The 24,184-nt window shown below is 36.6% G+C and overlaps 1 protein-coding gene across 2 annotated transcripts in view; it reads left to right on the top strand.

Moving 5' to 3' along the window:
- TMX3 (thioredoxin related transmembrane protein 3) overlaps positions 1-4,360 on the top strand; it is a 43,574-nt gene extending 39,214 nt beyond the window's left edge. The window contains exon 15 of one of the 2 annotated variants that reach the window (XM_057313332.1): positions 4,193-4,360. In XM_057313332.1, coding sequence (XP_057169315.1) covers positions 4,193-4,228 — 36 coding nt within the window. In that variant the 3' untranslated portion in view covers positions 4,229-4,360. Of the gene's footprint in view, positions 1-388; positions 3,921-4,192 lie in introns of those variants that run through there. The other variant, XM_026496457.4, reaches the window with a different exon arrangement.
- The last annotated feature ends 19,824 nt before the right edge of the window (positions 4,361-24,184 follow it).

Consider the following 24,184-nt stretch of genomic DNA (forward strand, 5'->3'; position numbering starts at 1 on the left):
ATGGTAAGTGACCAGCCTTCTCAGTGAGCAGGTTCCTGGAGTCCGGGCTACAACGCCGACGCTGTTGGGCACATAGGTGCCATCTCCAAAGAGACCTTTGTGGTTAATGTGAGGAAAATAAATGTCTTTAGAAAAGGTTATAAAGTATTTGGTGCCTTTTTCTGCTGCTGGTAGCTGGTTCCACACACACACACACACGTAAAATTTCGCTCTCTTATGGTGTCTTCAACATGGTAGCTACTGCAGAAATACTGACATTGAGTCATTGGAACTAAAAGCAAGTTGAATGGTAGCAAGAGGAAGAAATTTGCAGTGGTTCTAAAATCGTTCATGTATTTTATACCAGAATACATAGGAGGAGAACTGAATTGTGATTTTCTTCCCACAGTCTATCTTCAAGAGCTCTCCACTTATGGGCTGCTTTCTCTTTGGCCTCCCACTGGGGGTCATCAGTATCATGTGCTATGGCATCTACACAGCTGACACCGATGGAGGTTATATAGAAGAACGATATGAAGTATCCAAAAGTGAAATTGAAAGCCAAGAACCAACAGAAGAAAGCAAAGAACAGGAGCCAAGGAGTGGAGTCACCCTAGTGCCGACAGTGCAAGGACCCAAAGATGTATTAGAAAAGAAAAAAGATTGAAACTTTGGTAGTGTAGAATATTTGATAGGATTTCAAATTATTAAAGAACCTATTTATTGAACTTAGACATTTAATCATGATCTTTACAAAAGAGAATATGTTATTTGTATTTTGCTAATATCAACTTGCATGGATTAAAGTAGTCCTTCATAAATGGGGAAATGTTTGGAGCGAAGAGATGAAATGTTTGTCCTAAAAAAAAAATCAAGACACTCCATCAGAGTTCACCTTATAGATGTTATATAGCAGATCAGTTCTTGCATGTTTCTCTATCTGAGTATTCTGTGACACAATTAAGATTCTTCGGCAGAATATTTAAATTGGTCAATCAGGTAGAAGATACATGCTTGATAAAGAAAAACAATACCTTCACCTCCTACCATTCATTCTCCTCATATATTTTAGATAAGATTTACATGGGGAAAATGAAGTCTTTAAAATTTAGGCACTTTAAGGAGAACTAACAACTTTTTCCATGGATGAAATTAAGATTATGACTTAAAAATAATTTGGTTTTATATAGCATAGCAATTTTATTTTTAGTTATTTTTAAAGGAGAGGAAATGTTCCTTTTTAACTTTATACTCAGTTACATTATGAAAATTTCATATGGGTCTATATAGTGGGGAAAAAAAGAGTCTTATGTTTGATCTTTGCAAAATAATGGATTTGATTGGAACACTGATTTCAAACCATGCCCTGGGACATGCTTTTAGCAGGTGTCTCAGTGGTCACTGTAGAAAGGGGAGGGTCTCTGTTTTATATATTGGAATTTCTTCTAAAAATTTCCTTTGAGAAAAAGCTCCTGCTGCTTTTTAAAAAGTAATATATATCATATTTTTTATGTTTATGGTATGGTAACTTATGCGTGTATCTGTGTGTATATATGTGTGTACACACACACACAATATATTTACATATACATATATAAAATTTGACATGTCTGTTATGTAATATTATGGGCATGTGTATGTTCATAATGAGTAATGAGTGACATAATCAGCCTGTCCACAAAATTTATGATAATCCAGTAATTAAGAGATCTGCCACTTACCTTCTCCAGCCTCTCAGTTCTGACTCCCATTTCAGCCAATGACCTCCCATCTTCTTTCTATAATGATATAATATAGGAATTCTATCCCAGTAATGTATAAAAATTGGCCTTGTTTTTAGCAACATTATGGTGTGTTTATTGTAGGTTATTTTTGCGTCCTTCCTTTTAGCTAAGTTTAGGATTTTTACTAGATGACCATATTTTGGGTGATGATTAGTATATGTGCTGCTGAAGCGAGCACATTGGGTGATGATTAGAATGATTTTGATTAATCACTGAAAAATGATTAATCACTGTAAAAATATGCAACTCATGGTCCTGATATTGAAGTTGTGTAGGGCTTTCGTCCTCAAGGCAGCTGTTGGTTACTTCTGATGCCATGCTGATCACAGCTAAACTGAAGCTTGTATCCAAGAACTAAGAAGTTACTAGCAATTGTTTTATTGTATCCATGTGCTCTTTTAGCATATCATAATTAAATGCTATTAATTTAACAAGTAGATTCGTCTCCAAAGAGTAATGAGGGGTTCTTTTGGAGGATAAATATTAATGTTCCCGTGGTCAAGCTTGTTTTGCAGCAGTGAAAAAAGCTTAGGTGAGTACAGTGCCTCCCTTGAGTCTAATCTAGTTAGGAAAGTAAAGCTTAGTCTCCTCCAGGGACAGTAGAAAATTATAGAAAATGCCATGGTTTTCTTGTTCATGTTTATCATTATCAGATGTCCGTCATCTGCACATTTTTGGCCTTGTCAGTTATCACTTATAAATGAAAGACCTCATTAGAGGAAGAAAAGTAAAAGCTCAGTATGTATCAACAAACAGAAGTCCAGCTATCTTTGTATTCTGAGATTTGCTTGTCAATAAGTTAATGCCTTAGGTCTCTGTTACCTTTTTCACAGCTCTCTGTGTTGCCCTATATTCTATTTGTGTTTCCAAAGTGTGTCTGTTAGGAAAACAGAATGTGTAGATGGTTTATAAGTGAATAATTTTCTTTCTTTTCGCATTGAATTTTGCTTTATTTGTTTCTACTTTAGGATGTTATTAGACTTCTCACAAAACAAATTTAAAATTTTTGTTCACTAGTATGCTTTTCCCTTTAATATGGTATTAGCACTGAACTAGGAATGCTGTTTTCATTTCAGGAAAAACTACTCCCAAAGTTAATTTCTTAATGAATCTAGTAGTAGAATATAGATGTCCTAATTCACTGGTGGGTCACCTTATGGCTACATATTAATGAGAGTATCCTTCAGTAAGTTGAAGTTTTGCCTTTTCTTTCAGTTGCAATAAAATTCTATTTCTAAATCCTAAAATTCAGAATTCCAGATAGCTTGCTGTTGCTGAATCTAGTGCTCAGACAATATTTAATTATATTTCAGAGAAAGAAAGTACATGTTTTTATCAAGCTATGCACCTCATTATAGCTTGCAGTCCTTTTTGTTTTCTTCATCATACACATTAATATTTCTCCAGCTACTTTACCTGAAACTTGTTTGAGGTGTATTAGACCTGAATCTTTACTTTCTTCCTTGCCCCTAGTACTTTCCCGGTATCTGACTTAGAAACAGCATTAAGAGCCAAATGTCTAGAGGTTGAAAGAAACTATGTGAGTAGTAAAACAACTGTATTATTTTTGTTTAGTGGATTTTTGTTGATGTTTCTTGAGTTTTGCTTTAGGGGCTTTTTTTTTTTTTTTTAATTAATAATGATTTTTTATTATATTATGTTAGTCACCATACAGTACATCCCCGGTTTTCGATGTAAGGCTCGATGATTCATTAGTTGTGTATAACATCCAGTGCACCATGCAATATGTGCCCTCCTTACTACCCATCACCGGTCTATTTAGGGGCTTTTTTGGTTTGGGTTTGCCAAAAAGCAATTTACATATTTTCATTGTTGCTTCATGTGATATGGAAGTAGGACAGGGAAAACTACTTAGGTGTTCTTATTATGCAGATATTGTTCAAATAAACCAGGGTGGGATATTAAGACTATCAATTAATTGGTGGGATTAAGTTTGCCATTTTATTTTTATAAATATATATTTTTTCTGAATGTGTCTGAGTCCAAGAGTGGGCAAAAAATAATTTTCTACTTTGGACTAAATCTATAAAGGTTTTTGAAAGTCTGTATTACTAACTTGTTGAATTCATGAAGTCTTGCCTTCAGGCAACCAATTGTAAACCTTTGATTTTCTAAAATAAATTTCAATTGAAAACATGTATAGTTTTATTATTTTTACTATTTATATTCTGTTTGCAACACTAATAGTTCCTTGTGCAGGCATAGAGGACAGCTAAGACTGATCTCCCACAAATTATTTTTCCTTTTATTAAACTGTAAGTTGTCATTATAAAAACATAATGAGTTTAAACAGACTTGAGAAAGATCAGATTGTTATCTAATGCCCTTACAGATAAAGAACCTGAGATTCATAGGTTATATATATTTTGTATTTGTAAAACCTGATTACTTTTAAACATTAATTGCAGGGTTTGGAGTTGGAATCCTTGGACTTGAGTCTGTGATCAACGGCGACATTGTGATCTTGGACACAGCACAACCTCCTCTCCTTTTCACTGTCAGTGAAATGGGGATCTAAAGCCTCAAGACATTCTTTTTTAAAATAGCATCAAATGGGGAGAGTATATTATGAAAAAAAGTTTGTACAAATACTATTTTTTTAATAATTTATTTTTCGTGTTATACCATGAACACCATTTTTTAAAGAGCGAGCGAGAACACAAGCAGGAGGAGGGGCAGAGGGAAAGGGAGCTCCCGGCTGAGCAGGGTACCTAATGTGGGGCTCGATCACAGGACCCCAGGATCATGACCTGAGCGGAAGGCAGATGCTTAACTGACTGAGCCACCCAGGCGCCCTGACCATAAGCACAATTTTTTAATGAGAATTGCTGTGGTACAGGAGTAACAGCCAAAAAATTGTACCCACCCATCATGGGAATTATACAGACTGGTTAGAATGGACCTTCCCTGATAAGAGTGACCAAATGCATCCACTACATGAATTCTGTGGGTGATGACAGGTTCCTGGGTCCCTGTTGAGAGGCTGAACTAAGTTGTGAGTGTGGAGGCCCTGGTGTCAGAGTGACAGGATTCCAGTCCTGGCTCCGTCACCCCCTGTGCAAACCTGGACAGATGCTCACCCTCCCAGCTCACTAGATTAGATCAAATGAGTTACACATGAGGCCTGTTTAGAACATGACTGGCACATGAAAACAGCTCAGAAATTATAACATGTATGTATCTAATTTATTTCTCTTCTTACTCCTTTCAGAATTTATATCGTTTACCACAGAAAAAAGCCAAGACTTTAAGAATATGAAATACAAATATGTTTAAATTTGCTTGGCTACTTTTTTGCAATTCAAGCTTTAACATTTTGGATAGACATGAAAAGGAGTTGATATTTCTTTAACATTGAAATTAAATATAATTGCAAATATTTAGGTTAACAAACATCTCCAAAAATCCTTTGGGTTTTGTGCTTTCAGTGAAAATAAATACACGTAAGAGGATACAAGTATCCAGTGGGATTACTGGCGTGTGTAAATAGTTTATATGGATATCAATGTCATTTGGACACAGATTTAGTTTATTAATGGATACTGAATATGATTTGATTTTCCTGCAAGCCTTCCTGACAACAGCCCTCAGCCCTCCAGCTTTCCTCTAAGTCCATCTCCCTATAAACTGAAAAGGGATTTTCAACAACTAGTAAAAAAGTGGCAATTGTTTTCTTGCAATTTATTCTTTCAACAAATGTTTTTTACATGTCTCCTGTGTACCTACTGAGGATACAGTAGTAAAGGACGGCCATAACCTGTCTTCACCTAAAATGCTCAGTTCCAAGATTTCTACTCTTCTGTTTGCCTTCGATTCCCATTTCATATAATCTGGTGTTCAACATAAAATCCTTCCTATTAGATCTTTAGGATTTTAGGACTCTGGGTAAGGGACCCAGACAGTACAGAGCACAGCTCTTCAAATAGATGAAGGAATTGGGTTTACTCAGTGTGTCTGCAGCTGTGCCAGTCCTGCAGGTGGAGAGAAGAGGGGTGTGGAAGGCAGTGCAGGCAAAGGCACCTCACCAGAAGGAATCTCCAGAGATAGAATGGGCTTTCCCTGGACTTCAGAGAACCCACACTGAAAAGATTTACACATGAACTGGACAGCCCTTTGTTCCTGTTTCCTTCTGACACAGATGCTGGGAGGCAGTAAAGCCACCCTCTGTGTCGTTTTACAATAGTTCCTTCTCTTTCCAACAAAAAATTTAAAAAAATAATAATTGGCCAATTTTAATGTTAAATTTAATAAATTTTAGTTGGGTGGAGGAAGTAGTCCAGTGAAACTGAAGCATATGTTGTAGTAACAGGATATTCTACTCATTCACCTTTTTCACATGGCTGCATCACTGTCTTCATCACGTTCACTTGTGGATTTGTTTACGTAACTGGTTTTCTTCCATCACAGTTGGATGATATCCCAGTGTCTCAACGTGTTTGATGCTAATCCCTAGAAATTCTATTCCAAACCCTAAGAACCCAGTCAAAAAGACAGTAAACGCTTAGATTTTAATGACTCATACAATTAATAGTTACAATTTTGAGGTTGTACCCACAGAAATAATCTGTGTAACTAATAAATCTATGTTAAAGTCTTCTGTCTCCTTTTTATTTTTAAACTGATCGTCAAGGGAACTTTATGAGATTCTGAATTGGCATAACTGAGATTTTAAGATCCTACGTCTTCTCCAAACAATGCTTGATTGTTCTAAATAAAAGAATTGAAAGACTGACATGATCTGAAAGATTTTTGTTAGGTAGAAGGTGACTTTTTTACAAGGGATAATTCTAAAAGGAGTAAAAGATTCACCTTACATTTGGACATAGGTTAATTGACATTTTTCATGAAAAACTAATTAGGTAGCTCAGTTTCCAAGATTATTATGTAAACATCTCATGGCCACATTACCACACTTGATACAATCTATTCTGAGTTGTTGATAGTATAATCTTGAATTCTGAATTGCTAGCCTTCAAAGTAATGTGTTGTCCCCCCCCACCACCTGGGTCCTTGTAAACAGTCATTCAAATATTACTGTGTGAAACATAATTTTCACAGGGGCCAAATAACCCCTAGCAAGATATAACGAGATTCTTTTTTCCAAAAAGATCCACCATTATTTATGAAATTATTAGATATTCCTCAAGATATATTATGGAGAAAAGTCATTGATACTTAATTTTTTATATTTACAATATGATGTATATAGTTTGAAAGACCCTTGAGATAAACTAAGGTTGAGGTCTCAGTAGAATTATTTGATAATTGCATTGATTTTGTGTCCTGCCATGTTGCTGAATTGCTGCATGAGTTCTAGTAACTTGGGGGTGGAGTCTTGGGTTTTCCACATGAAGTATCATGTCATCTGTGAAAAGAGAGAGTTTGACTTCTTTCCCAATTTGAATGCCTTTTATTTCTTTTTGTTGTCTGATTGCTGAGGCTAGGACTTCTAGTGCTATGTTGAACAATGATGGTGAGAGTGGGCATCCCTGTTGTGTTTCTGATCTTAAGGGAAAAGCTCTCAGTTTTTCACCATTGAGAATGATATTCGCTGTGGGCTTTTCATAGATGGCTTTTATGATATTGAGGTATGTTCCATCTATCCCTATACTTTGAAAAGTTTTAATCAGGAAAGGATGCTGTATTTTATCAAATGCTTTTTCTGCATCAATTGAGAGGATCATATGGTTCTTGTCTTTTCTCTTATTAACATGCTCTATCACGTTGATTGATTTCTGAATGTTGAACCACCGTGTATCCCAGGAATAAACCCCACCTAGTCATGGTGAATAATCCTTGTAATGTACTGTTGGATCCTATTGGCTAGGATCTTGTTGAGTATTTTGGCATCTATGTTCATCAGGGATATTGGTCTGTAATTCTCCTTTTTGATGGGGTCTTTGTCTGGTTTTGGGATCAGGGTCTAACATGACTTCACTTTTATTACTCATTTTGTTAGCAGAGTCAAAATGGGATGCGAGGAGGGAGGCAGTGACGTGTTCACCATTCCCTTCTGAGTGGTGTTCTGCATGTGCATACAAAGCCTGAAGTTTTATGGGACTTGGTAGAAAAGTGTCAGGATATTAGGGCATGTTGCTACTCCCTGTGCATCTTCAGGTCCTTACAAGAAAGAGTCAGCATAAGAAAGCTAGAAGGGAGCGTGCACCTTTGCTAGGAGAACCTCCTGCCTGGAGCCAACAGTAAACATGACTGGCATAACCTTTTAAACTTGCAAAAAGCAAATTCCTTCCTCCAAGCTTAATTTAATTTAAGGATCACTTTCATATTTTGGGGAAAATAGATAAATTAGAGTCTCCTGACCATGTAACTCACTTGACTGCCAAGTGATGATCTAGCTAGCTATCTGGTAAGATATCATATTTCTAGGAAGTAGTAATTGCTATGTATTTAGATATTCTTATCTAAATTTCTATGGGGAAAAGAATTTCAATAAATGGTACTGAATCAATCAGCTATCCCTATGGGAAAAAGTAAATGTTGTTACTTACTTAAACACCATACACAAAAATTAATTCAAGATGGATCATAAGCCTAAATATAGAAGATACAGAAAAATAGAACAAATTTTTCTTGTAGAAAATCTTCATGACCTTTGGTAGAGAACAAATGCTCAAAGAGGACACAAATAACAGAAACATAAAAAAATCAATTGGATTTTGTTAAAATTAAGCATTTCTGTTTATGAAAAGATGCCAGTAAGAGAGTGAAAAGGAAGAGATATTCACAACACTTATATCTACCAAAGAATTTGTGTCCAGAATATATAAAGAATGCTTTTAAATCAATAAGGAAAAGACAACCCAATGTAAACAATGAACACATGACCTGAATCAGGAACTTTAAGAAAAGAATAGCCAAATGGTCAATAAACCTGTTAACAGGTGCTCAACATCATTCCTCCTTCAGTTTCTTGATTTTAAAAATCTACATGTAGACATCTCACAAATTTGTATCTCCAGCTTGAACTCCAGACTTTATGTCCAACTCAACATCTCCACTTGGGTCTTTAGTAAGCAACCCAAACAACATATCCAAAGTACTGGTCGTCCACTAAGTACCTGCTTATGCTAAGTCTTCCTGATCTCAGTAAATGGTAACATCAGCATTGTAATTACTTGGGCCAAACATTCTGGATCAATCCGAGACTTCTTTCCTTTAACACCTCTTATCTAATCTGTGAGAAATTTTGTTAGTGATACCTTTGAAATATACTTAGAAGCCAGACTTCAGAGCACTGGACAGGTCAGCAGCCTGGTTGAGGCCACCACATCTCCATCTCCAGGCTTCACTGCTTACACCGCTGCCTGACTGCAGTCTACTCTCTAAAGAGCAGCTAAAGGGATCTTTTTTATGATGTAAGGCAGATCGTGACATTTTTCTGCTCAAAACATTCCAGTGACTTCCTACCTTAGTGTCACAAAGAAGGAAGGTCCCTACCATGGACTATGTTATCGATTGAAATGTGTCCCCCCAAATTCACATGTTGAAGTCCTAACCCCTAGTACCTCAGAATGTGACCTAATTGGAAATAGGGTCATTGCAGATGTAATTACTTAAAATTAGGTCATATTAGAGTAGAGTGGATCCTAATAGAAAGGGGAAATTTGGAGACTAACAAATATTCAGGGAGAATACCATGTGAAGGTGAAGGCAGAGTTTGGGGTAATGCTTCTATAAACCAAGGAACACCAAAGATTGCCAACGAAGCAGGGGGAGCCAGGAGAAATCTGCCCCATAGCCTCAGAAGGAACCAACCCTGCAGACACTTTGATCTTGGACTTCTGACCTCCAGAAATGTAAAACAATGATTTTATGTTGTTTAAACCACAGGGTTTGTGGTACTTTATTACAGCAACCCTACCAAACTGATACAACTTATAATTATTTTTTACAACCTCCCCACCCCTGACCGCATTTATCTCCTCCCCACCTCACCACCCCTTTTCGCTCATTCCATCACATCCTCCTGCCCTCTTGCTCCTGGAGCACACCAAGTCGGCTCCTTTGCAACTGTTTCCTCCAACTAGAATAACATTCTCCTGGATAGCCACATGTCTCACTCCCTCCTTACTCAAGGTCACCCTGTCATTAATGCCTTTATTAACCATTCTGCATGAATTAGACCTCCTGGCCCCCAGTTCTCCTTAACCGCTTTGCTACTTTATTTTTTACAAGCACGTCTTTATAATATATATTGTTTGTTTACTGCCTGCTTCCTCACTTAAATACACACTATTGTAAACCCTGAATGGTCAGAGACATTATCTGGTTTTTTCAAGGCTACATTCTCAGTTCCTGAATGAGAGTTCCTGAAACATGGTTCTATAAATATTTATAGAATAAATGAATGGATGAATGAGTAATTGAATATATTGTATTTATATAATGTATTTGTATATAATGTATTTATATAATAATATATTTATTACTAGTGTGTTAGTGTTGAAGGTTTACAAAAAATTATTTTAATTGAAGTTTTTAAATGCTTGTTCCAAAAGTATCTGAATGCTTGCTGATTGAGCAATAGAAAGATAAGTAATTAACATGAAAGAGTCATAAGCTTTGGAAATATTTTATGTTTTACTATGGAAGATCTGTATACTATTTAGCTTGGGATCCAAAATCTTAAAATCTATACAGTCATTGAAAATAAGAATAGATTAGAGGTCAAGAACTATGAAAACTTTTAGGTAACCAAATATTCTCCAACCTTCAAATACTACTGAAAAATAAACAATTAGCTCTTTTGCAAATGTCAGTCTAAAATTTTAGCCTTGGCACCTGGGTGGCACAGTTAGTTAAGCGTCCGACTCTTGGTTCTGGCTCAAGTCATGATCTCAGGGTCATGAGATCGAGCCCAGTGTTGGGCTCTGCACTCAGCAGGGAGTCTGCTTGAGATTCTCTCCCTCTCCCTCTGCCCCGTCCCCCACTCACGCATGCGTGTGCAGCATGCACACTCACTTTCTCTCTCAGATAAATCTTTTTAAAAAATATAAAAAACATAAAATTGTTAGCCTTGTAATAATTACTATATTTTAAGTTATAGATTCTCAACCAGTAGTGCTTATCAGAATTACATGAGCATCCATTGCCTCAGATGATTTATAAAAATACACATAAGCCCTAGAAAATCCATTTGGTTGGTTTTGGATGAGTTTCTGCGTGAAGCCAAAATGAAGAGGAAAAAAAAAGCCTCCCCCAGTTGATCTTGATGTCTACTCTCAGTTGTGAACCAAGGGTTTAAATGATTATTAGGAAAGGTAAAAGCGTCAGTGCCTTTAAAAGAAGTTGTGTTTTCTGTGCTTTCCTTGCGAGCATTCACAGGTCAAATATGATACGAGAGCATGATACGCTTCAGTTCCCTTCACGACCCCGCAGCCTCGGCCAACCATGAGCAAACTTGCTCGCACAACAGTAGCAGCTTCAGGGAAGTGGTTTTTATTCTCGTAAACAAGAAAGTGGGTTATTCCAGCTGGGATTATTTATTTCTCTCTTCATTCTTCCATCCTTCCTCTAGAGATGAGCAGTGTGGCTCAGTGGACTGAAATGAGCCTTTGCTGCTGGAGATGAGGGCACTAGCAAGGCATGACCATGGAAGTGTCACACTTTCTGGCTCCATGCATTCTCATGAGTCATTTGTGTAGAAAATGAAATTTAAAACACAAAAGTATTCGCAATTTTGCTTCTTTCTTCTACACTATCGAATGTAAAACAAGTTTTTATGTGACCGGTAGCGGGTCCCAAATATAAAATGTGTACCAAGATACCCATTTAACCACATAAGGCAACGCTCAGAAACCCCAAAGCACACCTCTGCAGGAGGGCATTTCTGCTCAGCCACCTTGTGGTCCTCAGGCACAGTTCACTTCTAGGTAATCGGACTCTTGTGATCAAAAGCAGTTTCTTCCCTAAGAAGTTGGATTGCATAACTTCATATTGTTGAAGAATAATAATAACCAGAGAAGAACTAAAATTCCCAGTCTCTCCTGGAGTAATGCCTGTCGCTTCAAAGGAAGAAGGGAGAGCACCATGGTTTGGACCCCAGTGGCTCTGCTTTTAGTCAATTTATATGTTCTAGTTTAAAAAAAAAAAAACCACAAATACTTTTTATTATATATATTTAGCCAGACAAACAGGTAAAGCAAATGTAGCTCCATTTTTACAACTGGTGGTTTACATACAGAGCAGGAGGGTATCCTGTACCCTTCACCTAGAATCAACAATTGTACTGTTCTTGCAACTTTCATGTAGATTTCAAAAGTTTCAAAATAAATGTTGGGGGGGGTAGAGTAAGCATTACTGTAAATTCTTGTTTCATTGGGATAATCTTGAATATACACCCAGCGGTGTCTGTAGTATTAAATATAATGGAAATACGCATCGTGGCTCTGAATAAAATGTACTTTGGCAGCACTATACATGCATTTCTAGAAGTACTGTATCTCAAATAACTTAGATGCAAAATAGCTTTATGTAAAATGAAAACCTTGATATCCTATCAAAGATGCACATGAAAGGTTTGAACAAATTGGTTCATGGAATCTTAAAGGCTCTTGCTATTAAAAACAAATGAATAAATCACATTCAAAAGCCATGAGTCTAGACAGAAAGTTTCATCCCTTTCAAGCAACTTAGAAAATAATAAATATATATAAGCAGACATTTGATCATAATTTTTTTCAGGAAAGTATGTAAATAAGTCTGATTACCATCACTTATTATATCAGAGTATTACTAATCTTAACAAAAGAAAAAAAATCCAACCTAATTTGTAAATCACCACTTCTTTGAAGCTTTCACTGACCCTTTCAAGGGATAGTAATTCCTTCTTCCCACCATCTTGGCTACACAGGACGTTACATATACATATTTGGTGTTTAATGTATAGCACTGCACTAAAATGAATTAAATCAGTGTATTTATTTATTGCAAAGCTAATAATATTTTTAAGAGCTGACCTCATGTAGCCTGGGCTGAATGTTCAATAAGAGTTTGAATGAACAATGATTGAATTGATCAATGGACAGATAGACAAGATAGAATTTTCAAAAATTCAGAATGGTTATAAATACCCAAATCACACTGCTCCCCCAAAACCATTCAAATAAAGGCTACTATGTTTACTATCAGTTGCTTGGGAATGACTACACATGCATTCACATAAATTTCAAAAATCTTACTTTTCATATGGCAATATCAGAAGGCAACATTTCTATTACATATTTCCACAAAACTAGAAAACTGAAAAATGCCATCTGTGCAGATACAGCTAAATCAATAAGTACGGTGTATCTCTGAAGCAGAACCACTAGGTGATTTGTAATATGCGTGGGCACACACATGCACACGCACTCGTACACACAGGGATTCATACAGGGATTTGGATGTGCACGGTGTGGGAATGGTTTGAAGGTACTCTGTAAGGCTCTCGTCTTTGCATGTGGTGCTTGAGTGTGTGGTACACAGAGCTGGCTATCTGCACGGGAGATCGATGTGAGGTGGTGGAGAGCAAGAAGCTGACTGAAGCCCATGTCAGTTCTTGTGGCCTCTGACCTTGGTGGGATGAGTATCCTTCTGAAGTCTTCACAGTGCTCAACACAAATGTCTGGCTCAGGACCCGACAGAAGGTGGGGCATTTGCAGTCCCCACCACTTCCTGGTTCATGGCCAAAGACTTGAAGCCTTCTTGCTGGGTCCTCACATGGCTTAAGGGGCAAAAGAGCTCTCTGGGGTGTCGATTATAAAGGTACTAATCCCGTCCATAAGGACCGATCTAATCATCCTGATCTAATCACCTCCCAAACGTCCCACCTCCTAATACCATCACAGTGGGGGTAAAGATTTGAACATACAAATTTACAGGGGGACACAAATATTCAGTTCATAATAGTGGTGTTGGTGAGAAATCCTGCAAAAATGAGGTGCTCATATACATGTCCAACTTCCCTCCTGAAAGAAGGGGAAAAAAACCTCTGCTCCTTCCTGAGTATTCTGAGTTCATACTGTAACCCTTTGGAATGTAAATACATTTCTCCAGGGGAAAGACAGCACCATTATATCCAGCAACCCAGGGATGTCTCCGAGTCTCAGGTCTGAGTCACCCCCTTTCCTCCTTGAACTGAAAACAATACCTCCGAAAAGCAAACTCTCTCCAGTTCCATGCAAACAGTCATAAATTACCTGATGAGGACTGCCTTGAGCCCAGGTCCCAGGTTTCAGTAAAATGTGCTCAGAAAGCTCTCATGATGGATGCAGAAATAGAAATATTTTCTTTAAAGCCCCACAAGGGGTCAGCAAACATTTTTCTGTAAAGGGCCAGATAATAAATAATTTAGGCTTTGAAGACCACATATGGACTCTGTCACGTATTCTTTTAATTAATTAATTAATTAATTAATTAATTTCATTATATTTAAAGATTTTATTTGAGAGAGTGGGGCAGGAAGAGCAGAGGGAGAGGGAGAAGCAGACTCACCACTGAGCAGAGAGCCCCACACGGAGCTTGATCCCAGGACCCTGAGATCATGAGCTGAAGGCAGATGCTTCACTGACTGAGCCATCCAAGCGTCCCTCTTTCATTTTTTAAAAACTCTTTGAAAAATGTAAAAATCTTCTTAACTCAAGCCCTCTTTCAAAAACAGGCTCCAGGCTGGATTTGGTCAGCAAGGCAGTTTGCCTGGTAGAGAGAGAGAAAAAATATTGACCAGATCGATAGCTACTGTATCAGATACAAGGTGTGTGTGTGTGGCGGGGGGGGGGGGGGGGGAGGGTATATGTTAAATTTGCTCCAGCAAAGAAATCACATCTGGAACAGCAGCTGTAATTACAGTCAGGGCCTGATTAAGTGGCTAATAGTCTTCCATTCTTGAATACTCATCTGTTTTCCACAAGAGCAAAATAGGAGAGTTGGATGAAATCACCACCCCTATATCATTTTAAGCCCTTGATGATGGCGATATTTCCTACAATGTCTTCAGGAATATGAGACTGCCTTTGGTTTGCCATTTTCAAAGGTAGAGTCAGTTCCAGTGGTTTCCATCTGACTCCCTTCTAGCCCTCAGTCTGTAATCGGGTACCATGGGGAAGCTGTTATACATGTATTCTAAGTACCCGTTCTAGAACCAGGAAAATAATTATATATATATATATATATATATATATATATATATATGTATATAAAATGTGTATATATATATATATATATATATATACACAGAGTAGCAGCATCTTTTTCTTAGTGGGATCTGGACTTCCCTTCATTTGAGGGACTCTGGATGTGTGAATTGGGGATAGATTAAGGGGCATGACCCTCTTCTTCCGTGATTTAATTCATTCTTCAGTTCATCAGACCTGCAGATTTTCTATTTATACAGATCAGGTAAGACTTTACTACACTGCCCTTCGGTTTCGGCTCTAGGTTGACTAATTGAAATCAAACTATGGGCCATTACATTAACCATACTCACCCTGCCTTTCGGTGATTAAGTCCTTCACTGCCTCCTGCTACCCTGGGTTCCCACTATCCCCGTTTGTTTGAGAGCACACTTCCATGTCACGGTTCTCTGCTAACGGTGACATGGAAGAGAGCACAGAGGTCTTCAAAAGTGCTGGAGCTCCCTCGTGAATTTATTCCTCATGGCTGTGGTGAAAGATGTGTCTCTGGGCCTTCCCAGACTAGGTCTGACATTATAAATCCGCTCTAACATCCCCATGTCCTGAAACCTTTTTATTGGACAGCTTTATTGAAATATTAATTCAGTAAGATTTTCAAACCATTGTATCATTTCTAATTTCATTTGATCTTAGCAAAGTGAAAAGGTGCAGAATAATTTTCACGTTTTTTGAAATGGGAGTAGTAAATCTCCAGAAATTTTAGTGATGTGGATCGGTAAATCAAACAAGACATTTTTTTGACTTGACAAATTCTTAAAGTTCAACTTTTATAATAATTTCAGTATCTCAACCTATATAGAACACTCGAAATACTTTCGCTCCGAACATATCTTTATCATCTGTAATGTTATTGTATCATCAGATGTGAGGACAACAACCCTACATAGAAATATTACAGAGATTATTTATTACTTGTCTGCTGATAACGCTTTTTTAGAAGAACAAAACCATCCACTGTTACTTTTTTAGTCAAAAATTAGAGTTACCTGTCTGTTCATTAATCTCTTTACTCCAAAGCATTCTACTTCTCGGGACTTTATTGTGAAATCATTGGGTATTACTATATTACATTAATTTTTTTTACATTTTTAAAGTAGCACCTTTAATGGCTTCCTGCAGTAGCAAACACCTTCAGTATTTAGCTGAAAATGTCTATTCTATGTCTACTATTTTATGACATATAGAATATGGGTTTAAACAAATGTATGATGACATGTATCCACCCTAATAGTATCATAGAATCTTTTCACTTCCCCAAAATCCTCTGGGCTCCATCTATACATCCCCCCAACCCAATCCCTAACCCAACCACTAATCATTTACTGTCTCCGTAATTTCGACTTTTCTGAATGCCATACAGTTGGATTCATACAGCATGTGACCTTTTCACATCGGTTTCTTTCTCTCAGTAATATGCACTTTAGGTTCTTTTTCATGGCCTGAAAGCCCATTTCTAGCACTGAGTAGTATCTCATTGTCTGAATGTGCCACTGTGTATTTATCTTTTCACCCATTAAAAGACATCTTCGTTGCTTCCAAGTTTTGGCAACTATGAATAAAGCTGCTTATAAAGCTTCACGTGCAGGTTTTTGCGTGTACACAAATTTTCACCTCTTTTGGGTAAAAACCAAGAAGTGCGGTTGCTGGATAGTATAGAAAGAGTAAGCTTGATTTTGTAAAACTGCCAAACTGTCCTCCAAAGTGGTTGCACTATTTTTTCTTCCCCAATAGCAATAAACGAGAATTCCTGTTGCTGCACATCTTCACCAGCATTAGGTGTTGTCAGTATTCTAGAGTTTGGCCTTTTTTATAGGTGTGTAATGATATCTCATTGTTTTAATTTGCATTTTCCTGGTGACCTATGATGGGAACATCTTCTCATATGTTTCCTGGCTGATGACCATGTTTTCATTTTTATGTAATGGTACAACTTCAATCCTCTGGGTATTCTGTTTGGAATTAAGCCTTTGATCTCTCTGTGTTATTAATTTTTCATGATATCTCTATGTAATTAATACCTGCTTTGTGCATTTTGGAGTATAACAGGTATGGGAAGACAGAGGCGGGCGTTAAGGGCACGAGCACAGTGGACCACTGAAGCTACTTCTGCAGGATGAGCAGACCCTGACAGCGGGAAGTTGACTTAAGCAAAGTACACTGAATGACCAAGAGAACCTTGAGAGCACAAATGAGCAGTTTATTTTACCTCAGAGAACCAAATATTATAACATAAAAAGGATAAAAGTTGGAAATTTTGACTCCAGGCTCTACTAGTTACTGTAAAAAAAACCTGATCAACCTGTTTGAATGTGTCTGTTTTCTCATATGTTCTATGGGCATATTAATCATATTTATATCGTGGGGTTACTATGAGAATTAAACATGGTTGTCGATGTAGGACGGGTTACCTGTGTGTCAAATAGTTCCTCTGTCTGTATTCTCCTCTTGCTGGAACAGAACCAGGCTCCTTCCCCAGCCTTGCCCAGTAGTACACTGTGACCTATGACTAAGTTCTAGCCAATGAGTGAAAATGACATAACGTTTCCAAGCCTGGTCCATAAGATCATCCGTGTTTTGTGCCCATTCCAGGAGGCTGGAAAAGAGATAATCCCTAAGAAAACTTAAAAATTAAAAAATGGCAGAACTTTTCTTATCCTGTGTCCAGAAGTGATTGCATGAACGTGGGCCACACCAGTGACATTACCTGACAAGTACTGCTGGGCAAGAAATAAACTTTTTTTTCTTTAACTTTATACATTTGGGGACTGATTATTACAGAGTTTGCACTAACCTAAATAAGACACTATTTATTATTTTGAAGTTCATGACTAGAGGCAGGGTTCTTATGCCAAACTCTGAAGAGAGTATTTTATTTATGAGCTATTAAATTACAATATAATGAACTACAAAAAAATCTTATTGCATATCTACTTTGTGTATATTGAATATACATAAAGATGCAAATAGATCATCTTCCAAATAAAGGATTTTGAAATTTAGTACGTGAAGCAATACATAGAGTACATAAAATTAACCACATGTGGTAAGTCCAGAATGCTCACTATTACACAACAGAACTGCCAAAGGATTTTGGCTTTTGGAGATGCCTGAGAATGAACCCAGGACAAATAGTGTGTGATCCCATTTATATGTGGAATCTAAAAAACAGAATAGTGGTTGTCAGGGGCTCTGTGTAAAACCCTCTGTGTCTGTGAAATGTGTGTGTTTCTCTTTGCTGCTGTATAGTTTCTATTAGTTGTTTATAATTATTTTAGTTATACATGGATATATAATGTAAATTATACAATATCAATTTCCAAACAGCTTTGCAGTCTATTTTAGCATTATAAAGTATCATTTTATATTTTAATTACACTATAAAACTGTTATTTTTGAAAATGAAACTTAACCTGGAAGTTTATAGAAGTGGCTTATATTTAACCTTTTTGAGAAAATAGATGAGCACCGTCTAAATAACATATTTGCCATCCTCTGGTTTATGCGAAGGGAAGGGGCCAGGATTTTTACTTCTGAGTTCCTTCATGTTAAACGGAGACATGATACAGCCAAGAACCAAAACCAGAAAAATAAGAAATGGAGTTACATAAGTTGGAATCAGGTTGGGATAGGTATGGAAATAAGGATTTTGAAAATCAGTATTTAGAAAGCCGGCAAACAGGAACAAGCCTGGGTATAAAGACTGGATGAAGGAGGGTTAATGTCCGTGTTCATGGACAGAAACAGGAAGGGCCATGTAGAACCGGCATGACCTCACTGGTTTTGTCTCTTTCACATGACTCACGCTCAAATGTTAACTTTCAGCAAAACCGGTTTGGCAATTGTCTTAAAAGCCATTAATAATTTATACTTATTTGTGCCTCCCTAGATGTCTCCTAATAAGCTTTTTAAAATAAACTTTATTTTTTTAAAGCAGTTTTAGGTTCATAGCAAAATTGGGTGGTAAGAATGGAGAATTCCCATACACCCTCCTCCTATACACATACAGCCTTTCCCATTATCAACATTCCCCACCAGAGCGGATGGCAGTGAATAAGGATGGACCTACACTGACAAAACATAATCACCCCAAATCCATAGTTTACCTTAGGGTTCACCCTTGGTGTTGTATAGTTTATGGGTTTCAACGAATGTATAACGACATGTATCCATCATTATAGTATCACACAGAGTAGCTTCATTGCTCTAAAAATCCTCTGTGCTCAGCCTATTCCTCTCTCCCTCCCCTGTGACTCCTGACATCCACTGACCTTTTTACTGTCTCCATAGTTTTGTCTTCTCCAGTATGTCACATGTTGGAATCATATACTATGTAGCCTTTTCAAATGGGCTTTTTTCACTTTGTGATATGCATTCAAGTTTCCTCCATGTCTTTTCATGGCTTCACATCTCATTTCGTTTAAGCTCTGAATAATATCCCCTTGTCTAGATGGACCAAAGTTGATATATCCATTCACTTACTGAAAGACATCTTGATTGCTTCCAAGTTCTGTTAATTATGAATAAACCTTCATGTGTTGGACCAAATGTTTTATGTATACGTAAGATTTCAACTCCTTTGAGTAAACTGGAGGGCAATTGTTGGATTATATGATAAGAGTATATTAAGTTTTGTAAGAAGTCACTAAATTGTCTTCCAAAGTGTCTGTACAATTTTACATTCCCACCAGCAATGAATGAGAGTTCCTGTTGCCCCACATCCTCATCAGCATTTAGTGGTCGGTGTTTTGGATTTCACATTCCAATAGGCATGTTGTTTTAATTTTTAATTGTTTGAAAATGCATTTCCCTGATGACATACAATGTTGAGATTCTTTTCATGTGTTTATTTGGTATCTGTATATTTTCTTTGGTGAGGTGTCTATTCAAATCCTTTGCTCATATTTAAATTGATTTTTCTTTTGTTTTCTTACTATTGAGTTTTAAAAAGAGTTCTTTGTATATTTGGGATAACAGTCTTTATTAGATATGTCTTTACAAATATTTTCTCCCAATCTGTAGCTTGTCCCCGCATTCTATTGGCAGTATCTTTAAGGAAGCAGAAGTTTTCAACTTCAATGATGTCTAACATCAATTGTTTCTTTCACAGACTGCTTTTGAGTTGTCAAAGTCATCACCATTCTCAAGGTCATCTAGGTTTTCTCCTAGGAAATCTTCTAGGAGTTTTATAGTTTTGCATTTTACATGGAAGTCTATGATTTTGAGTTAATTTTGGGGAATGATGTAATCTAATAAAGCTTTAATAGAGATTTTTGTACTTTATTACATGGAATTGCTACAGATTGTTACATAGTTTATTTGATATTAAGAAATTGTTTTTTAGAAAACATGCTACATAAGCAACAGATAAAGGTTTAGTTTTGGGTTAATTACAAAGAAAAATCAAGACCCCACGTATCTGTTGAATTATGTTAATGATCTATTCAGATTTGATCACTCTAGTACAGTCTTCCTAAGACTAATGTTATACAGAAAATTTTCCAAAGTTAGAGAACCAGAGAGCTTGTTTTTTGGTAAAATTAACAATTGATAAAAATTTTTCACTACTTTTATGTACCAGGCGTTATCATGCCCTCATTTTATAGATGACAAAACTTGTAATCAGAGTTTAACCTACTTGTGCAGGAACTCAGAACTAGAATGGTCACTAAAACTCAGAGTTTTCCACAGGTTTTCAATTGTTCTGAGTGTGGGATTGTCCTGGTCAGACCATTTTCAAATTCCTCTATCTCCTTTCTTGGTTAACTCTTACTCAGTTTCAGTTTTCCTCAGTGCATATGATCTTCTTTAATGATATTTATTGCTGCTTTATCCTAAAACAATGTTTCATTCCCATCACAAAACAGTATGGCTGTTTTATTTATTTACTCCTCCAATGTTTTGTTTCAGAAAGAAACTCTCTAAAATAGTACAAATGCCTTAATCAATTTGAAGAAAAGACGTAAAGAAATGCCAAATAAGTTCCATCAAGTTAAAATCATTTGTTAAACTAGTCATCTAAATGAGATAACTATTCAGTTATCTAATGAATAAGAGAAAGAATCTATCTACAAACAAATTTTACTGAGTCAGGTATGTGACTAGCTGTGCAGAACATAATAAAATCACTGTACATATTATGTAGTTTCATAAAGTTTGTAATCTATTTTGGGAGGTAAGACAAACAGGATACAATGTGTTACTCAACTGCTAGGGGGTAGTCACAGACTCCAAGTGTAATAATGAAAAAAATTTTGTGAAAATTTAAAAACAGTTTACATGTTGTAACATTTTAATGATTTTTTGAATTATTTCATTTTTAGAATAATTGTACACTTCCTTGAGAAACAGATATAATCAGCAGCCACTTCTACAAATCAGGAATCTGAGGCTAAGCAAAGCAGATCATGTGCCTAGTGTCAGAGGGCAGGAAACACTTAAGCCAGGACTCAAACCTATTCTTCCCATTATTTTTTCATTACACACTCCTGGGGACATCTGTGGATTACAATAGCTGGGGTAGGTTCTTGAAGTGAATACTGGATATGAAATGATTGTTGAAATTTAAATGAGCAATGAAATCCAAGATCATAGAATAGAATTAAGGCAGGTGATGAATCAATGTGTGCTAATAATAAGTGAATTAGTGTGCACAGTTTGAAGGGTTTATGATATATGATATCATAGTAAGTAAGACTGTATTATACAACGGCAATCAATATTGGTTGTTGATTTGCAGTTTCAGTTTATAATAATGTGTCATTCTCTACTTCTGAATTCCTGAGGTGTATTGATACATAATCTGGGAATATACAAGCAAAGGATACTGGAAAATGCTAAAGGCATCATGACTCATAACTGATATATCTCTGAAACAGTATACGTAATGAAAACCCAGAAAATATAAATGTACACTCTATATACCCAGGTTATTCTTTCTTTAGCTGAAAATGAAATATGATTATCTTAAGGGACCAAGAGTCCATAATGTGATATAAAAGAAGAAAAAAAACTGTCCTTGAACCTGAAAAATTATCAGCGAATCAGTGATTTACTGACAAGTCTGATTCAGCAGAAAGTTGGCTTTAGAAAGTTGAGTACCCTGGAGAAGGTTCAGCAGTTTTACATGCATAGTCATAAATCTAAATTACAGGAAAGTAATGGTGATTTAATTCACATTATACTATTTATTCCAAAGTTTTCCACTTGGTTAAAATATTAATATTCTGAATAAAAGTCTCAGACTAATATTGTGCAAGGACAGCCCACTAGATCTCACTTCTCCTCCTTAGTAATGTATAGAAGCAACCAGAAGGTAATAAAGTACATTTGAAATATTGTTACTCATCAAAGGTATAATAGTCAAGAGAATAAAAATTATTATAAAACACTTAGCAAATCCAAAGTGCTACAGGAATGCTAAATGATGGGAGAAGGCTTGCCAGGCTGGTGTTGGAAATCTGTTAAGCAATTCAAAATGTATTTCTTTCTTTAGAAGAGAACCAAGTGGTTATAAGTAATTAAATCCAAAGTGTACCAGTGATATAAAAAGTGGATGTCGAGTGTGTGTTTGCATGTGTGTTTGGGCCCATGCCTATGATAAGGCACAGAAAAGAAATACAGAAACAATTTCAGTTATTTTATTTTAAACGTCTGTATCATAGGGGTGCCTGGGTGGCCCAGTCAGTTAAATATCCAACTCTTGATTTAGGCTCAGGTCATGATCTCAGGGTCATGAGATTGAGAACCATCTCGGGCTCCATGCTTAGTGCAGAGTCTGCTAGAGATTCTCTCTCCCTCTCCCTCTGCCCCTCACCCCACTCATGCTCTCTAAACAAAAAAATAATAAATCAAATCTTAAAAAAAATAAAAAGTCTGCATCATATAAAGTGCGGTAATTTGAATTCAAGGTGGCTGTATTAGTCATCCACTATACACCAAATGCTGTTTGTTAACTAAAATTAAAAAAACAAACAAACAAACAAACCATTTAGACATTAGGAAACCCTCTCAGTCTTGAGCCGGGATGGGAAGAGGGGAGACGAATACATAAATGGGTAATGACTCTAAGAGTAATGACTCTAAGAGTAAGGTTAAGACTCAAGTAAGGGTATTAGTGTTACTGTGATTCTTCGGCTATGGAAGCACAGATACCAGTACAACTGCCACAACTTACACCCGTGTCCCCCCTCTCGAGCATGAACTGGGGCTGAACTGGCTTGGTGGTGTTGTGCTTGCTGGGGTTCTGTTTTCGTTGTCTCTTTAAATCATCGCTGGTTGAGATCGCTACAATTTTACCTTAGTGATAATTCTGAGGGCAGGAAAATACCTGTCACAAATATTAGAGTAAGTTGTGAGAACCTTACACTGACACGCTATGACCCATGCTCCAGGATAATCTGGAATTATAAATTGTTAATATTCTGGTTGTTTGTGTGACTTAGAGTAGACAGCTTCTCAAAAGTAAGCATTTCATTTTAAAAGAAGGAAATAACCCTTTACTACTCCTTTTGTATATAGCATAGAGCATATTTTTTTGCTGTATGATATAATAGTGCTTTTTTCCTAGTTATACCTTCTGCAGATTGGCACACTGACATATTGCATAGTTTGTTATTAACCTCCCTACTGAAACTGGATAAATGGATTTTTTTCAGCCTTCTGAAGGGAAAAAGAAAACTCTTCAAGGAAATTCCTTAATATTTAACTAAAAATCTCCTAATTGCTAATAAATGATAAATCATTTTTGTAGTTTGACATATGTCATATTTTTCTCTCTATACCCAGAGTCTGAATTTGTAATAAAAGAGATTGTCATCTTATAGTCCAATTAATGGATATATCATTTAATTTTAGTCTTTTGCCAATAAAATGATCTCTGAGTACTCTGGCACTGGTCTTAAATCATAAAGAGACTCATTCTAATAACTTTCTTCCCTTACTCTGTGCAATTATTTCAGGCTTATCATTTGCCACTCATTTTGGTCCTATTTGAAATTTTAGGATCAGCTCTTGGTATCTGATTAATTAAAAACCAGAGATGCAGCTTATGTGATTTCCAAAAGGAAAGGAACTCTCTGGCACGCTAAAAATCTCCTCCCACTGTTTATACTTATTTTTAAAAATGCAATCCTGGCAGCAAATAATACCACAATCTGTAAGTAATAACCTGTTGGGATGGCTGGAGGGGGAGCAAATTGATGATGGCGA

Source organism: Ursus arctos, unplaced genomic scaffold (genome assembly GCF_023065955.2).
Source record: "Ursus arctos isolate Adak ecotype North America unplaced genomic scaffold, UrsArc2.0 scaffold_17, whole genome shotgun sequence".
Taxonomy (NCBI): domain Eukaryota; kingdom Metazoa; phylum Chordata; class Mammalia; order Carnivora; family Ursidae; genus Ursus; species Ursus arctos.